Source organism: Diachasma alloeum, unplaced genomic scaffold (assembly GCF_001412515.2).
Source record: "Diachasma alloeum isolate Michigan unplaced genomic scaffold, Dall2.0 Dall_scaffold_00186, whole genome shotgun sequence".
Classification (NCBI taxonomy): domain Eukaryota; kingdom Metazoa; phylum Arthropoda; class Insecta; order Hymenoptera; family Braconidae; genus Diachasma; species Diachasma alloeum.
Window position 1 is genome coordinate 990,638 of NW_021680352.1, and position 13,377 is coordinate 1,004,014.

Sequence of the window (13,377 nt, forward strand, 5' to 3'; positions counted from 1 at the left end):
AGCTACACCTCACCATTTCCGTGTTACCCGTAAATGGATAACAAAAAAGTTGAATCAAGCTCCGAAAAATCCTGGAAATCAAGAATTCCATGTAAACAATCGATAGCCCAAAGTGTCTCAACCCTCTGGGGATTTGAATTGGACAGCATAACGAGTTATGAGAGATTTGTCAAGTTGCTTTACAGACCAACAGACGCGGCGAGCCTCGGAGTGGCTCGAGCCCTGTTCGGTAAGTAAAGAAATAAGAAAAGAAAAATGTGGGATGTCCGGTAAGGATCGAAGGGTTTCGCAAGGTATAGCCCTCGGAATTATTATATATCGTATTAGAATTTATTCACAGCAAACGAAACTTTGGTTCACACCGTGAGCGCTGGAACGCGTGCGCTCCCGCGACAACGGTATGAATCCTCCGATCGAGGATGTCCGAATTATTACGAATTGTCACGAGGTGACGTACTGAGGTATTCGGCTGCTACGGCGCGCTCGAATACAATAGATTGAAATAATGCGAAATAAATATAAGCAGCTTCGCTACAAAAAAAGCCCCAATTAATTATTCATTGTTCATTAAACAATGAAATCAGTAGCGAAGCGGTAAACCGGGTTAAGTCTATTTCGACCTTTGACTAGTTTTTGACGAATATCTCGGAACCTAAAAGAGATAGAAAAATTTTTGTCACGACCTTTTTTGTAGAACCAATTAAGGGTTATAAAAAAGGTTATAAGAAAAATTTTGCTGTGTCTCTTAGATTCCAAGATATTCATCAAAAATTGGCCAAAAGTCAAAATCGACTTAACCCGGTTTACCGCTTCGCTACTGAAATCATTAGCTATCAAAAGAGATTTACGAATTTGGATCTGATCGTGTCGTTGCCCTTGCGCTAAGTCCTCCGAAGATAAACTCCAACTGAAAATGGAATTCCCCAGGTCTGTGCATGGTGATCGACGTAGTAGAGGAGCGAGGATTATCAGACATCGATTTAAAATGGAGAGGCGCCCACGCCTGTCACTTCCCCCTGATTCACACCATGAATCAGCCTTCATTACCCCACATGATTGTCCTCTACACCCTGATGTGGCTGGGAGCCTTCGGAATAATGCTAGGATTCCTCTTCAAGCTCTCCTGCGCCTGCTTCGTCCTCCCCTACTGGTACATTTTCATCCTCGACAAGAGCTTCTGGAACAATCACTCGTACCTCTACGGCATCGTCTCGACATTACTCTGGGGAACAGGCGCCAATCGCTACTGCTCACTGGACTCTAGACTATCCAGAAAACCATCCACAGTGCCCCACTGGAACTACTTCATCCTAAAGTTTCAGTTCTTTCTTCTGTATTTCTTTGCCGGATTAAAGAAATCCAGCAGCGAGTGGCTAGAAGGCTACTCCATGACGAATTTGTCAGAGCACTGGGTCTTCGATCCCTTCAAGCTCATCATGACAACTGAACAGACTGATTTCCTCATTGTCCACTGGTTCGCCTTCATCTTCGATCTCACCGTTGGTTTCTGGCTGCTCTTCGACAGAACAAGAATCCCCGCTATGATCTTCTGTGCGGCATTTCACTTGATGAATTCAAGACTCTTCAGCATCGGAATGTTTCCCTACGTCTGTCTAGCAACGATGGGGCTGTTCTGTCACGTCAGTTGGCCAAGGAGGATAATCCCCTCATTAACTTCCTCAAGAAGCTTCGCAGCATGTGAGAACGTCGACTCGAACACCGAAAACTCGAGTGAAATTCGAAAAAAAAGTGTGAGTGCGTGGCTGCCGAGACCAATTCCCCCGGAGAAGCCAAAGCCCAAAAGGCCTAACAAACAGCAGAAGATGGTAGTTTCGTTCTTACTTCTCCACATAATCCTCCAGCTCTTCCTGCCCTACTCTCACTTCATAACGAAAGGCTACAACAATTGGGTGTCAGGATTGTACGGCTACTCCTGGGACATGATGGTGCACAACTGGGACACAATTCTGGTAGTGGTGAGAGTCCACGACAACGAGAGCAACGAGGATCATTTCGTTGATCCCCAAGCCTGGGTGCAGAACGAAAAGTGGTCGAAGCACCCTGACATGGTGATACAATACAGCCAGTGCCTAAAAAGCCAATTGTTAAGAAAGAAACAGCAGGTCCTGAGGTCAGCGGGGAGAACCAAGGACACCAGCGAGTGGTCGAGGCTGTCATCAAACCTGAGTATTTACATTGACGTCAGGTGTTCCCTGAACAGCAGATTCCAGCAGAGGATGTTCGATCCCACTGTCGACATGTTGAGGGTCGACTGGCACCCACTGAAGCCCGTCAGCTTCCTGATGCCCCTCCTGACCCAGTACAACTCGTACAGACAGAAGATGGAGGAGATTATCCAGGAGGTGTACACCTGGTCCAATTACACTGACGTTCTCTTCGTGGCTGATTACCCGAGCATGAGCATGGAGAACTACTTCACCAATGATTTTTCAAACGTGACGTTAACGGTTCTGGAGGGTCAGGTGACATATTCCGAGGAGAATTGCTCGGACGTCATTACTGTTGACAAGGGTCACAGGGTGTCAGTTACTACGGAGAAACTGCATGAAATCACCACTGTCAGTGGTTATCCATCCTGCTACATGTACACGTACACCAATCGGACGAAAGAGCAATTGGCAGTGGATGGGTGAGCGCAACTGTCTCCTGATTTTTTTCATTTGCGAAATAAAAAAATTTACGTATATGATTTCCACATGACCTACATGACCTTTATTTGGACCCTTATTCTAACCCTTGTGATCCTCAGTTAATTTCGAGGACCAAATTTTCCTCACCAGAAGTCGATTTGGATCCTCAATGTGACCCTCATTGCTACCCTTGTGACCCTTATTTTAACCCTGGTAACCCTTAGTTGCTGGCCCTTGGTTTTGGACACCCTTGATCCTTATTTGGACTCTGGCCCTTGTGACCCTTAATTTTGAGTACCAAATTTTCATTACCAAAAGTGGATTTGGATTTTTATCATTTAGAGAGATATATAGACCCTTATTCTGGCCCTGATGACCTCCATGACCCTTATTAGGACCCTTAATCTGACCGTTGTGACCTTCAGTTTCTGGCCCTTGGTTTTTCACACCCTTGACCCCTACTTAGACTTTCACTCTGACCCTTAATCTGATCCTTGGGACCCTTAGACCTTTCATTTGACCCTTGTTACCCTTATTTGGACCCTTAATCTGACCCTTGTGACCCTTGATCTAACACTCATGATCCTTATTTTGACACTCGTGACCCTCATTCTGGTTTGCATGGCCCTTATTTTGACACCCATGACCCTTATTATGACCCTTGTGACCTTTAATTTTGGAGTCTTAATTTTGAGTACCAAATTTTCATCACCAGAAGTGGATTTGGATTTTTATAACATAGAGAGAGATATAGAGGCCCTTATTATGGCCCTGGTGACCTCCATGACCCTTATTTGGATTTATTTGGACTCTTAATCTGACCGTTGTGACCTTTAGTTTCTGGCCCTTGGTTTTTCACACCCTTGACCCTTACTTAGACTTTTACTCTGACCCTCAATCTGATCCTTGGGACCCTTAGACCTTTAATTTGACCCTTGTTACCCTTATTTTGACCCTCGTGACCCTCATTCTCCATTTTTTGAGAATTTTTTTTTTACATTTTTTGAGAAACTGGTTTATAATTCACGGTACGATCTAGAACATTTATGTTTAATCAATTTTTCCTTTACTGATAGGATATCAGAGCCCCCGCGAAAAAGAACTGGACTCCCGATTCTCAAGGAGATGAGGTATAAATTAAACGCCTGGTGGAGAGCACTTGGTCACATAGCGAATGCTTTTTTCTATCTTGTTTATGATGTGCCGATGGTGCGACGAGTGCCGAGAGAACCCAATTACCACGAAGACTATTATCGATAATTGAGTAGATGGATTCTTAACAGTATTTCTAATGCCATCTTAAATGTCATCTGTGATTTAATTTATCATTTTCATAAATGATATTTGCCTTGTTTCCGAATTCAGTGGAGAATAATCCTCGTCAAGATGAAGTGATTTAATGTTAGAATTTATCTTACATAAATGTCTAAATATTTTTGTTACTGTTCATACTCAAATATTTATGCAAAAATGTTATAGATTTTGAAAGCGATGTCAAATAAATGTCATAAAAGAATTTCCTGCGATTTAATTCTGACCTTTCTGGAGGTTGATATATGAATAGAATTGTTATATCTGCAGAGGAATAAATGAAATAAAAAATTCAACAACTTGTTAGTAAACCTCTTGAAAAAAATGAACAGCTAAAATTAAATTTTCCAAAATATCAAAATATTTTCGCTAAATATTCATGCGAAATCGTTTGTATTCAACCATTAATCAACCTGATAAGGCTAAACAGACGAAAGGAATTTCTTATCAGGGAAGTAGCTAATCCAACTCGCGGAATTAACCACGACAATCGCCACCGAGAGATAACGAGTGGAGACGGCATAAAAAAACCCCAACATGGTAGTGCATTCGCGTTGGTGGTAATCGCAGGCTCGTAAATGAACAATTGAAATGTACCGAGCGTGTCAAAGTTTATTGCTCCTGAGGGATTAGAAAGTATCGCAACTTTCTGTTGAACCTAAATTATCACAACGCGGTGATTAACGAGTGAGCGAACATGTCGGAATCAGTTGAGAAGAGAGACGAACTCTTGACAGCCCTCGACAAACTGGGAGAGGGATCGAAATTGCTGTGGCTTGTTTTCACTTTGACACTGACACCAACAGTGCTGAATGGATTGCAGTCCATGTCCTACGTCTTCACCACGGAGGTTGATCCTAATTTATCCCCGTTAAGGATTTAAAGTAGCTCTACCCTTACGGTAAATTCAAAGATTTTTTAAAACTGCAAAAAAATTGCAGAAAACTCGATTAGACTCGCAATTCTAATTTTTTTCTCAATTTAATTATCGTTTTGGTTTTTCAAAGACGAAATGTTAAAAAATCAGGATTTAACCCAGTGTCTCATGTGAAAATCAACATTTCCATTGTAATCGAAGATTAAAATCTGAATTTTTTTTCATTAGATGTGAAAAAATCAAGAATTTTTTTGACGCCTCATAAAAAATAATCCACCGTTTTGCAACCAACTTTTATTATTTATTTCTAAGAGGGAAATGTTTGAAAAAATGTCAATATTTTGCGAAATTTAATTTAGATAATACTGACTGGGTATGAATTTTTGTCAAATTTTTTCCATGCAAATTAGTTGAAAAATTTCAAAACTGAAAATATCCAAAAGTACAGCGTAGCCCGGCCGAAGGGTAGAGCTACTTTAACAGTGGAAACAATTAATTTTTTTCTCAATTTAATTATTTTAAAAATCAGGATTTAACCCAGTGTCTCATGTGAAAATCAACATTTCCATTGTAATCGAAGATTAAAATCTGAATTTTTTTTCATTAGATGTGAAAAAATCAAGAATTTTTTTGACGCCTCATAAAAAATAATCCACCGTTTTGCAACCAAGTTTTATTATTTATTTCTAAGAGGGAAATGTTTGAAAAAATGTCAGTATTTTGCGAAATTTAATTTAGATAATACTGACTGGGTATGAATTTTTGTCAAATTTTTTCCATGCAAATTAGTTGAAAAATTTCAAAACTGAAAATATCCAAAAGTACAGCGTAGCCCGGCCGAAGGGTAGAGCTACTTTAACAGTGGAAACAATTAATTTTTTTCTCAATTTAATTATTTTAAAAATCAGGATTTAACCCAGTGTCTCATGTGAAAATCAACATTTCCATTGTAATCGAAGATTAAAATCTGAATTTTTTTTCATTAGATGTGAAAAAATCAAGAATTTTTTTGACGCCTCATAAAAAATAATCCACCGTTTTGCAACCAACTTTTATTATTTATTTCTAAGAGGGAAATGTTTGAAAAAATGTCAATATTTTGCGAAATTTAATTTAGATAATACTGACTGGGTATGAATTTTTGTCAAATTTTTTCCATGCAAATTAGTTGAAAAATTTCAAAACTGAAAATATCCAAAAGTACAGCGTAGCCCGGCCGAAGGGTAGAGCTACTTTAACAGTGGAAACAATTAATTTTTTTCTCAATTTAATTATTTTAAAAATCAGGATTTAACCCAGTGTCTCATGTGAAAATCAACATTTCCATTGTAATCGAAGATTAAAATCTGAATTTTTTTTCATTAGATGTGAAAAAATCAAGAATTTTTTTGACGCCTCATAAAAAATAATCCACCGTTTTGCAACCAACTTTTATTATTTATTTCTAAGAGGGAAATGTTTGAAAAAATGTCAATATTTTGCGAAATTTAATTTAGATAATACTGACTGGGTATGAATTTTTGTCAAATTTTTTCCATGCAAATTAGTTGAAAAATTTCAAAACTGAAAATATCCTAAAGTTCAGCGTAGCCCGGCCGAAGGCCGGAGCTACTTTAATTGTCCCGAGTGATTCTTAATTGATCGCATGTCATTAAAGATTCCCCCGTACTGGTGTTCAGTTCCGGAATTGGTGTCAGCTAATTGGACGAGCGAGCAAATCAGAATAATAGCTTCAGCCGGCGAGTGCACCAAGTATGATTACGATTACACGTATCTTGCTCAAGTGGGGTATGAAGAGGCTGTTAAGTATGTCGAGGGGCTATCGAATGAGCCGCCCAGCTCTTCCTGTTCGGCTTTTATTTACGGAGACGTCGGCCGATCTACTGTGGTTCAAGAAGTGAGTACGTGAGGTAAAACGAACCTTCTTTGATCTCCAATAATTGAACAACTTTTGTTCAATTTAAGGCCCGTGTGGATTATCTTTCGAACGTGATCTGGGGATTAGCGGTCAGGCAGTTTCGATATATTTCGATATAAAACAATATCACGTTTCTTTCATCTTTAGTCAATATCAAAAGAGGATATTGGGAAATAAACCCAATAGGCAGGAAATTTCAAATTATTAATTTAATTTATTAATTTAATTTAATTATTAAATTAATGGCTGTCCGATCGTTATTTATCATGATAAATTATGCACTCCCTATTAAAAACGCTCATTGAAAATGTTCAGTTCTTCATCTACTTCTTTCGATCGTACAATCATAATTCTTGGGGCTCCTGTGTGATGTAAAATCCAATGGAAACTGTTCTATACTTTAGATTACGAACGTTCGAAAAATGATCCATCCGGGCTTTAAAGATATTTTTTTAACCCGTTGCCGGCGGAGCGTCGCGAATCGTCTCGGTGTGAAGGAAGTGGGGGGGTCGCCAGTGTGTTAGTGCGCCATAAGAAAACCACGGCGGCGCAGGCGCACTCCTACAAAACAGTGGGGAGTGGGGAGCCGTGATCCACGGCAATGGGTTAAGCTTTGAAATGAAATTCGACTCCTCGAAATCGTGTCGTAGAGTCAGGAGATATTGATCCTTCAAGAAGGTTTATTTCACCTCACAAATTGTCTTCTGGTGACAGTGGGATTTAGTCTGCACCAGAGCTGCTGATCGAGCCAACACATTCATGGCATTTTCCCTCGGTAAACTAATGGGCTCCGGACTATTCGGGGTTTACGCTGATAAGCACGGAAGAAGAAGGACATTCATCATCGGAATTGTCCTCCAGATACTCTCGGGACCAGCGAGTGCTGTCGTCCCTTGGTTCTGGGGGTTCATGGCACTCAGGTGGATCACTGGGCTCAGTTCAGCTGCTGTTGGATACTCCTCCTTAACTATTTGTAGATTGTACATTCTGTCGTGAATTACGGTAGAGCTGGCTCTCCATGATTTTCAGTTTTTTTTTTTTTTTCATTATTTCATCAGTGACGGAAGTCTCTGGCAGTCGACACAGACAGTGGCTGGGAATTGCATTCAACGCTGGATATCCAGCAGGCACCGCTATTTTGGTGGGACTGGCCCATCAATTTCGCGAGTGGAGGAGTTTGCAAATGGCTATTTCAGTTGGATCACTGTTACTCGTGATTCATGCTTGGTAAATTTCAAATAGAATCTTGTATAAATTTTTTACCCACGTATTTTTTTTTATTACGATTAATCACGAAAACCGACGTCATAATGCAGATGTTTCTTCAATTGGCTTTAACTTGTTTTGTCATTCCTTAAAATGAAAAAAGTTATCTCGATTGTTTTTCATCCAAAGCGATTTATAGCCAAAACCTGTACAATTTTAAATGGGGTGACGTCACGATCTGGTAACACTGTTTTTCATCTTCATAATGTAAAAACTGAACATTTTCAGAGAGCGTTTTTAACCCATTGCCAGGGAAGAGTCGCGAATCGTCTCGGTGTGAAGGGAGTGGGGGTAGAGCGAATCAGCGCGACGCGTAGAGCGGTGTGCGTGTGGCGTAAAGATGTTAGTGTGTAAACAGGTCCCCCACTTTTCATCACGCCAGGCTCGAAGCTAGAGACCGTAAGCGCACGAAAAATTTTTTTTTTTATTTCGTGTATGAGAGGATTATTTCAATTTCGGCGATTGCAAGTAAATAGTAAATTAATATATAACAGGTTTCAACTAAGCGATTTCATGAAAATATTCACGGCATTCACGAATTATTTATAGATTATATATGTCAAAATGGATAAAATTCCCTCTAAAAAACAGAAAAATCGTCAGTCGAGCCGGGTGAAACCACCCTTGGAACACATCCAAAAAATTCAATTTCAATTCTTATGCTCCTATATTCGAGGCGCCGAGCGCACGGCCCTGCTACCGCCATCCCCACTACCGCCGTCTCACGCAGGGCACAGGAGTGGGGACGCCTCGTCCGCGGCAATGGGTTAAATAAAAAAAGCTCATCTACTATTTTTTAACTCAATTTTTCCATTTTGTTATGTTATTTGATTTAAAAATCCCAAGTAACTGCCCAATTTAGAGTGAAATATTAATGAAAATACGACGTCACAATACAAACGTTTCTTCAAATAGCTTCAACATCTTGTTTCACCCGTCATTTTTTAAATAAAAAAATGGTATCTGCTATTTTTACTTCAACTTCGTCATTTTGTCATGTTATTCGATATAAAAATTCCAAGCAGCAGCCAAAATTGCAATCGACAATCGCAATTCATCATGAACTGTTGATTTTCTGCTCTTTAGGCTGATGCCTGAATCCCCCAGGTGGTTAATCACGCAAAATCGTCGTAACGAAGCGCAAAAAATCATCGAAAAGTACTATGGACCGATCTCCACAGCCCCTGCACTCCGGTCAACCCCCCCAGATCAGCAGAATAACAAACAAAACGACATTCATGGCGAGAAGAACAAAAACTTCATCCGTGGGAACATGAAGAGTCTGGGAATCTTATTCTCGAATTCAGAATTGAGAAAGAGACTCCTCATCATGTACGTCTCCTGGCTCACCTCATCTTTATCGTATTATGCAATAGGTGAGCCTCATTTATTTCAAGGTCATATCAAAACAAAATTAATGAATTGATAAATCAATAATTAAGCGAAATTAACAGAAAATGGCTTACCTTAAATCATCAGTATCTTCTGAACAAATGATACGATTCAATCGAGTCACGTCTCATTTTGAAGATCGAAAAAAACCCTTCAAAATGAAAAAAAAAGTTGTCAATTTTTACCCTGCCGTTTTCGAGATATTCGAGTTTACAATCCGGTATTATATGATAATTTGTCCCGCACGAATTTCATCTTTCGTAGACTGCACTCTCTTAATTAATTCATATCTCTCAGCTCAACGATGCGATTTGGATGAGTTCAGGCTCATTTTAAAGCTGAAAAAAATATCTTCAGAATGCAAAAAAAATTATTGAATTTGGGGCTGCCGATCGCAAGTTACTGATGATCAAATCAGTTCATTTATCGCCCCCACCCTAATTTGATTTTCTCCCATTAATTATGTTTGCAGCCCTAAATGTCGACAATTTCACCGACGACCGTTATCTCTACGTTCTGATAATGGGTTTCACAGAGATCCCCGCGTACATAGTCCCCTCGATAGTCCTAATATTCCTGGGGCGTCGCACGGCCGGAGCTCTCCTGTACATCCTCGGGGCAGTCTGCCTCCTCTGCATCCTGGGGATCCCCCAGGGCTCCACCTCCGCGATAATGGGGGTGGCGCTCACGGGGAGGTTCACCCTCTCCGCAGTGTACGGGATAGTGATCCTCTACACCTCGGAATTATTCCCGACAGTCGTCAGAAACTCGGCGGTGGGGACCAGCTGTGTTATGGCTCATGTTGGGACGATAATAGCGCCTTACGTGTCCGATCTGCTGGGCTCAGTGGCCTGGTGGGCTCCGAGCACCATCTGCGGGAGTTTGGCATTGGTCACCGGGGTTTTGTGCCTCGTGCTACCGGAGACCAGCGGACGACACCTTGCTGATACTGTCGAAGAGGAGACTGGAGATGGCAGGGAGAGTACTTCCTTCAAACGGTGTTTTAAGTGCTATTCTGGGGGGCTGACCCTTGCGGAGGCTTCAAATTACTGAACGGAGAGAAATATTCAATAGAAATTACGTACCTTTTCTGCAATTCCAGAGCGAAATGTGGTTGTAGGAAATTTTACGGAACTGTCATGGAATTTTTCCCGCGCGGTCCGTAATTTTTATCTGAATTTCCTGTGAAAAATTACGATACCGTAACTTAAGTTTTTTGAGTCGATTCCGTAATCGGTGAGCGAATTGGGATACAGAAAAGATCTTGCGAATAATCTTCCGAAAGATTTTTCAAAGATCTTCGAAAGACGGTATTTTTTTTACTCGGGGGCAACAATAGGGAATAATAGACCGTGATAAATGGCAGGGTAAATAGTGCCGATTTAACTCCAGGTGCACTTGGGTGGAGACATGATTCTTCCTTGAGTAAACAAGCTTTATATGCATGAAAATAAATTGACGATTGAAAGGGGGTAAAATGTGGGCTCGTTTTTCTATTTGCTGAGCATTAATTTGACACGTGAGTGAAGTCAGGTCGACAGCACACGCGACTAGTTCAAAGAGATCATTGAAATGTTCCGATATTACGCAACGATGGGACTGTTCTGTCACGTCAATTGGCCAAGGAGGATAATTTCCTCACTAAAGTAGATTCTAAGATTATTGAAAACTGCAAAAAATTGCAGAAAACTCGATTAGATTCGGAATTCTAATTTTCTTCTCAATTCAATTATCGTTTTGGTTTTTCAAAGAAGTGTCTTATGTGAAAATCAACATTTCCATTGTAATCAAAGATTAAAATCCAATTTTTTTCATTAGATGTGAAAAAATCAAGAATTTTTTTGACACCTCATAAAAAATAATTCACCGTTTTGCAACCAAATTTTATTATTTATTTATAAGAGGGAAATATTTGAAAAAATCTCAATATTTTGCGAAATTTAATTTAGATAATACTGACTTGGTATGAATTTTTTCAAATTTTTTCCATGCAATTTAGTTGAAAAATGAAAAAACTGAAAATATCCAAAAGTACAGCGTAGCCCGGCCGACGGGTAGAGCTCCGTTAACCCTTTGCTTCGCCCCACGGTTCCCCACTTTTCGCCGTTTTGTAGTCGCCTGCGTGCGCTAGCGTGCTTCTCTTACGGCGCACTAATGCCCGGACGTACCCCCCACTCCTCTCCCACCGAGCCGATTCAAGACTTACGCGAAGCAATGGTTCATCCTCAAAAATTAAAAACATTAATAAATCTCAATTTTCCATTTTCTTCCCGTCCTCGCATGAAATTCACCACGAATAACCAATAGGGAATGTTCAAAATATTTTAATACCCGAAAATAATTCACCGACGGATGTAAACAGATGTCGAGAATTATCGGATGTAAATATATCAGAGAAGGATCTTACGAAAATGAAACAAAAAAAACCATAAAATTGACAATGTACACATACGGCCGAGTTTCGTTATAATTTGTTGCACCAAGTAATATTTCACGTGCATTGGCCCCGTTTGGCGTGCCCCCCCGCTATCGCATGGGGTGGTTTTCTTGCTGCGGGGAGGAAGAGGTGTAACAATGGAACCCTTTATCGAGCCCCTACCCTCCCAGCCAACATCCATACATCATCATTCATGTTGAATGGATAAAAAAAATAGGAGAGAGCGAGCGAGAGTACTGGGGGCATTTTAACTGAAGGGGGTTGCTGGCACCCGCTCAGAATTTGACGTTAAAAAAAGTGCCATAAACATTTCGAGATGATAAATAATACGAGTGAAAATAAACTGACGAGTTTATTCAGCGGCATTGTCTTCCCAGTGCTATTTTACTTCGAGGCGAATGTGATAATGTGGCGTCATTAGAGTTTTTGAACCGGTCCTCGTCCAACCGTTGGGGTGAAAGCTGACGTAAACAATGACAGGCGAAAATGAAAAAGGGCGGAAGGATCGTGATGAGGAGTTTTGGGCTCAGATGGGTGGATTTTAACCCGTCGGCATCGGTCGTAATGCGAGAAATAGCATTTCTGCGTCATCTAGACTAGGAGGATGTGCACTGGGTTTTTTTATCCTTTCGGTTATTTTAAAATGAAAAGGCAACCCCTTCACTGTGTCACAGCACGGATGAGTGATTGTTAAACCATGGAGTAACCCGCAGAAAAGGGGTTGCATCAACTGGTATTGGAATAAAAAATTAGACAGGGTGAGATGAGAGTTTGAAAATTAATCCTTGTAATCGTTGTGTAATCCTTTAAAACCCCGTGACGAAGGTTCGGTTGGGGATGGACGATGAAATTCTTCATGGTGGTCGGTTGGAGATAACAATTGTTTTGGGGGCGAAGGGGTATTACGGGTATTTTATGTTTTATTGTTGGGATTAGGGATTGTTTTTAGGGACTGGTGGGAGGTGGAGATGAGGGAATAGGTCATTTTTCATTATTTTAATTTTAATGTTGAAGAAAAATTGATATTCCTGATTTTTGAGGGGCTGCTGAAAATTCTGCGGTTTTTTTTATTAAGCATTTTTAAACCTTGGAGGTTTAATTTGCGTACAATTAATAAAATACAAAATTTTGACACTTAGAACTTAGGTTACATTGGTTTTAAATTTTTATCGAACATTTATCCAAGAATTCACTAATGATGACAATGGATTTTTTGTCTAGTCTAGCCAAAAACTCTCCAGCGCAGTATGGTGGAAAAAAATTGAACATGTCTGGTGGGAATGTCCATTGTACAATAATGCTAGAGAAATAATGGGAAAATTCTGCGGTTGAAGTGAATTTTCAATAGTTTTAGGAATCGATCACCTATTCTATTTGATTACATAATTAATGGTACATCCCTAGCTAGAGCTATCTTATGTGTGGACCTAGGTATTGGGAACTGGTGGACGGGCGGAGCTAACGGCTTTGTGATAGCGCTTTACATGTAAGTTTTTTTTTTTTTTTTTTTTTTTTTTTTTTTTTT

General features: G+C 40.1%; 3 protein-coding genes across 4 annotated transcripts in view; all 3 read left to right on the forward strand.

Moving 5' to 3' along the window:
* The first annotated feature begins 33 nt into the window (after window positions 1-33).
* On the forward strand, window positions 34-3,911 carry LOC107048203 (vitamin K-dependent gamma-carboxylase). Its single transcript, XM_015271269.1, has 3 exons — window positions 34-229; window positions 928-2,650; window positions 3,728-3,911. The coding sequence occupies exons 1-3, from the start codon at window positions 34-36 to the stop codon at window positions 3,909-3,911; spliced, it is 2,103 nt and encodes a 700-aa protein (XP_015126755.1).
* A 609-nt stretch (window positions 3,912-4,520) lies between these two features.
* On the forward strand, window positions 4,521-10,527 carry LOC107048237 (organic cation transporter protein). The gene is made up of 6 exons (XM_015271316.1): window positions 4,521-4,812; window positions 6,497-6,736; window positions 7,472-7,730; window positions 7,816-7,984; window positions 9,110-9,399; window positions 9,888-10,527. Exons 1-6 carry the CDS (start codon window positions 4,660-4,662, stop codon window positions 10,466-10,468), a joined length of 1,692 nt encoding a protein of 563 aa, XP_015126802.1. The 5' UTR covers window positions 4,521-4,659; the 3' UTR covers window positions 10,469-10,527.
* A 1,516-nt stretch (window positions 10,528-12,043) lies between these two features.
* LOC107048314 (cadherin-23) overlaps window positions 12,044-13,377 on the forward strand; it is a 38,773-nt gene continuing 37,439 nt past the window's right edge. For both annotated transcript variants that reach the window (XM_015271442.1, XM_015271441.1), the window contains exon 1: window positions 12,044-13,338. The gene's annotated coding sequence lies outside the window, so the exon portion shown is untranslated. The remainder of the gene's footprint in view (window positions 13,339-13,377) is intronic.

Bases quoted from the DNA above. Each gene is read 5' to 3' on its own strand.
- LOC107048203 (XM_015271269.1), top strand. From the start codon at position 34: ATGGATAACAAAAAAGTTGAATCAAGCTCCGAAAAATCCTGGAAATCA. The intron at 230-927 runs GTAAGTAAAGAA...GGAATTCCCCAG, and splicing joins AGTGGCTCGAGCCCTGTTCG to GTCTGTGCATGGTGATCGAC. The intron at 2,651-3,727 runs GTGAGCGCAACT...CTTTACTGATAG, and splicing joins GAGCAATTGGCAGTGGATGG to GATATCAGAGCCCCCGCGAA.
- LOC107048237 (XM_015271316.1), top strand. From the start codon at position 4,660: ATGTCGGAATCAGTTGAGAAGAGAGACGAACTCTTGACAGCCCTCGAC. The intron at 4,813-6,496 runs GTTGATCCTAAT...ATGTCATTAAAG, and splicing joins CCTACGTCTTCACCACGGAG to ATTCCCCCGTACTGGTGTTC. The intron at 7,985-9,109 runs GTAAATTTCAAA...TCTGCTCTTTAG, and splicing joins TTACTCGTGATTCATGCTTG to GCTGATGCCTGAATCCCCCA.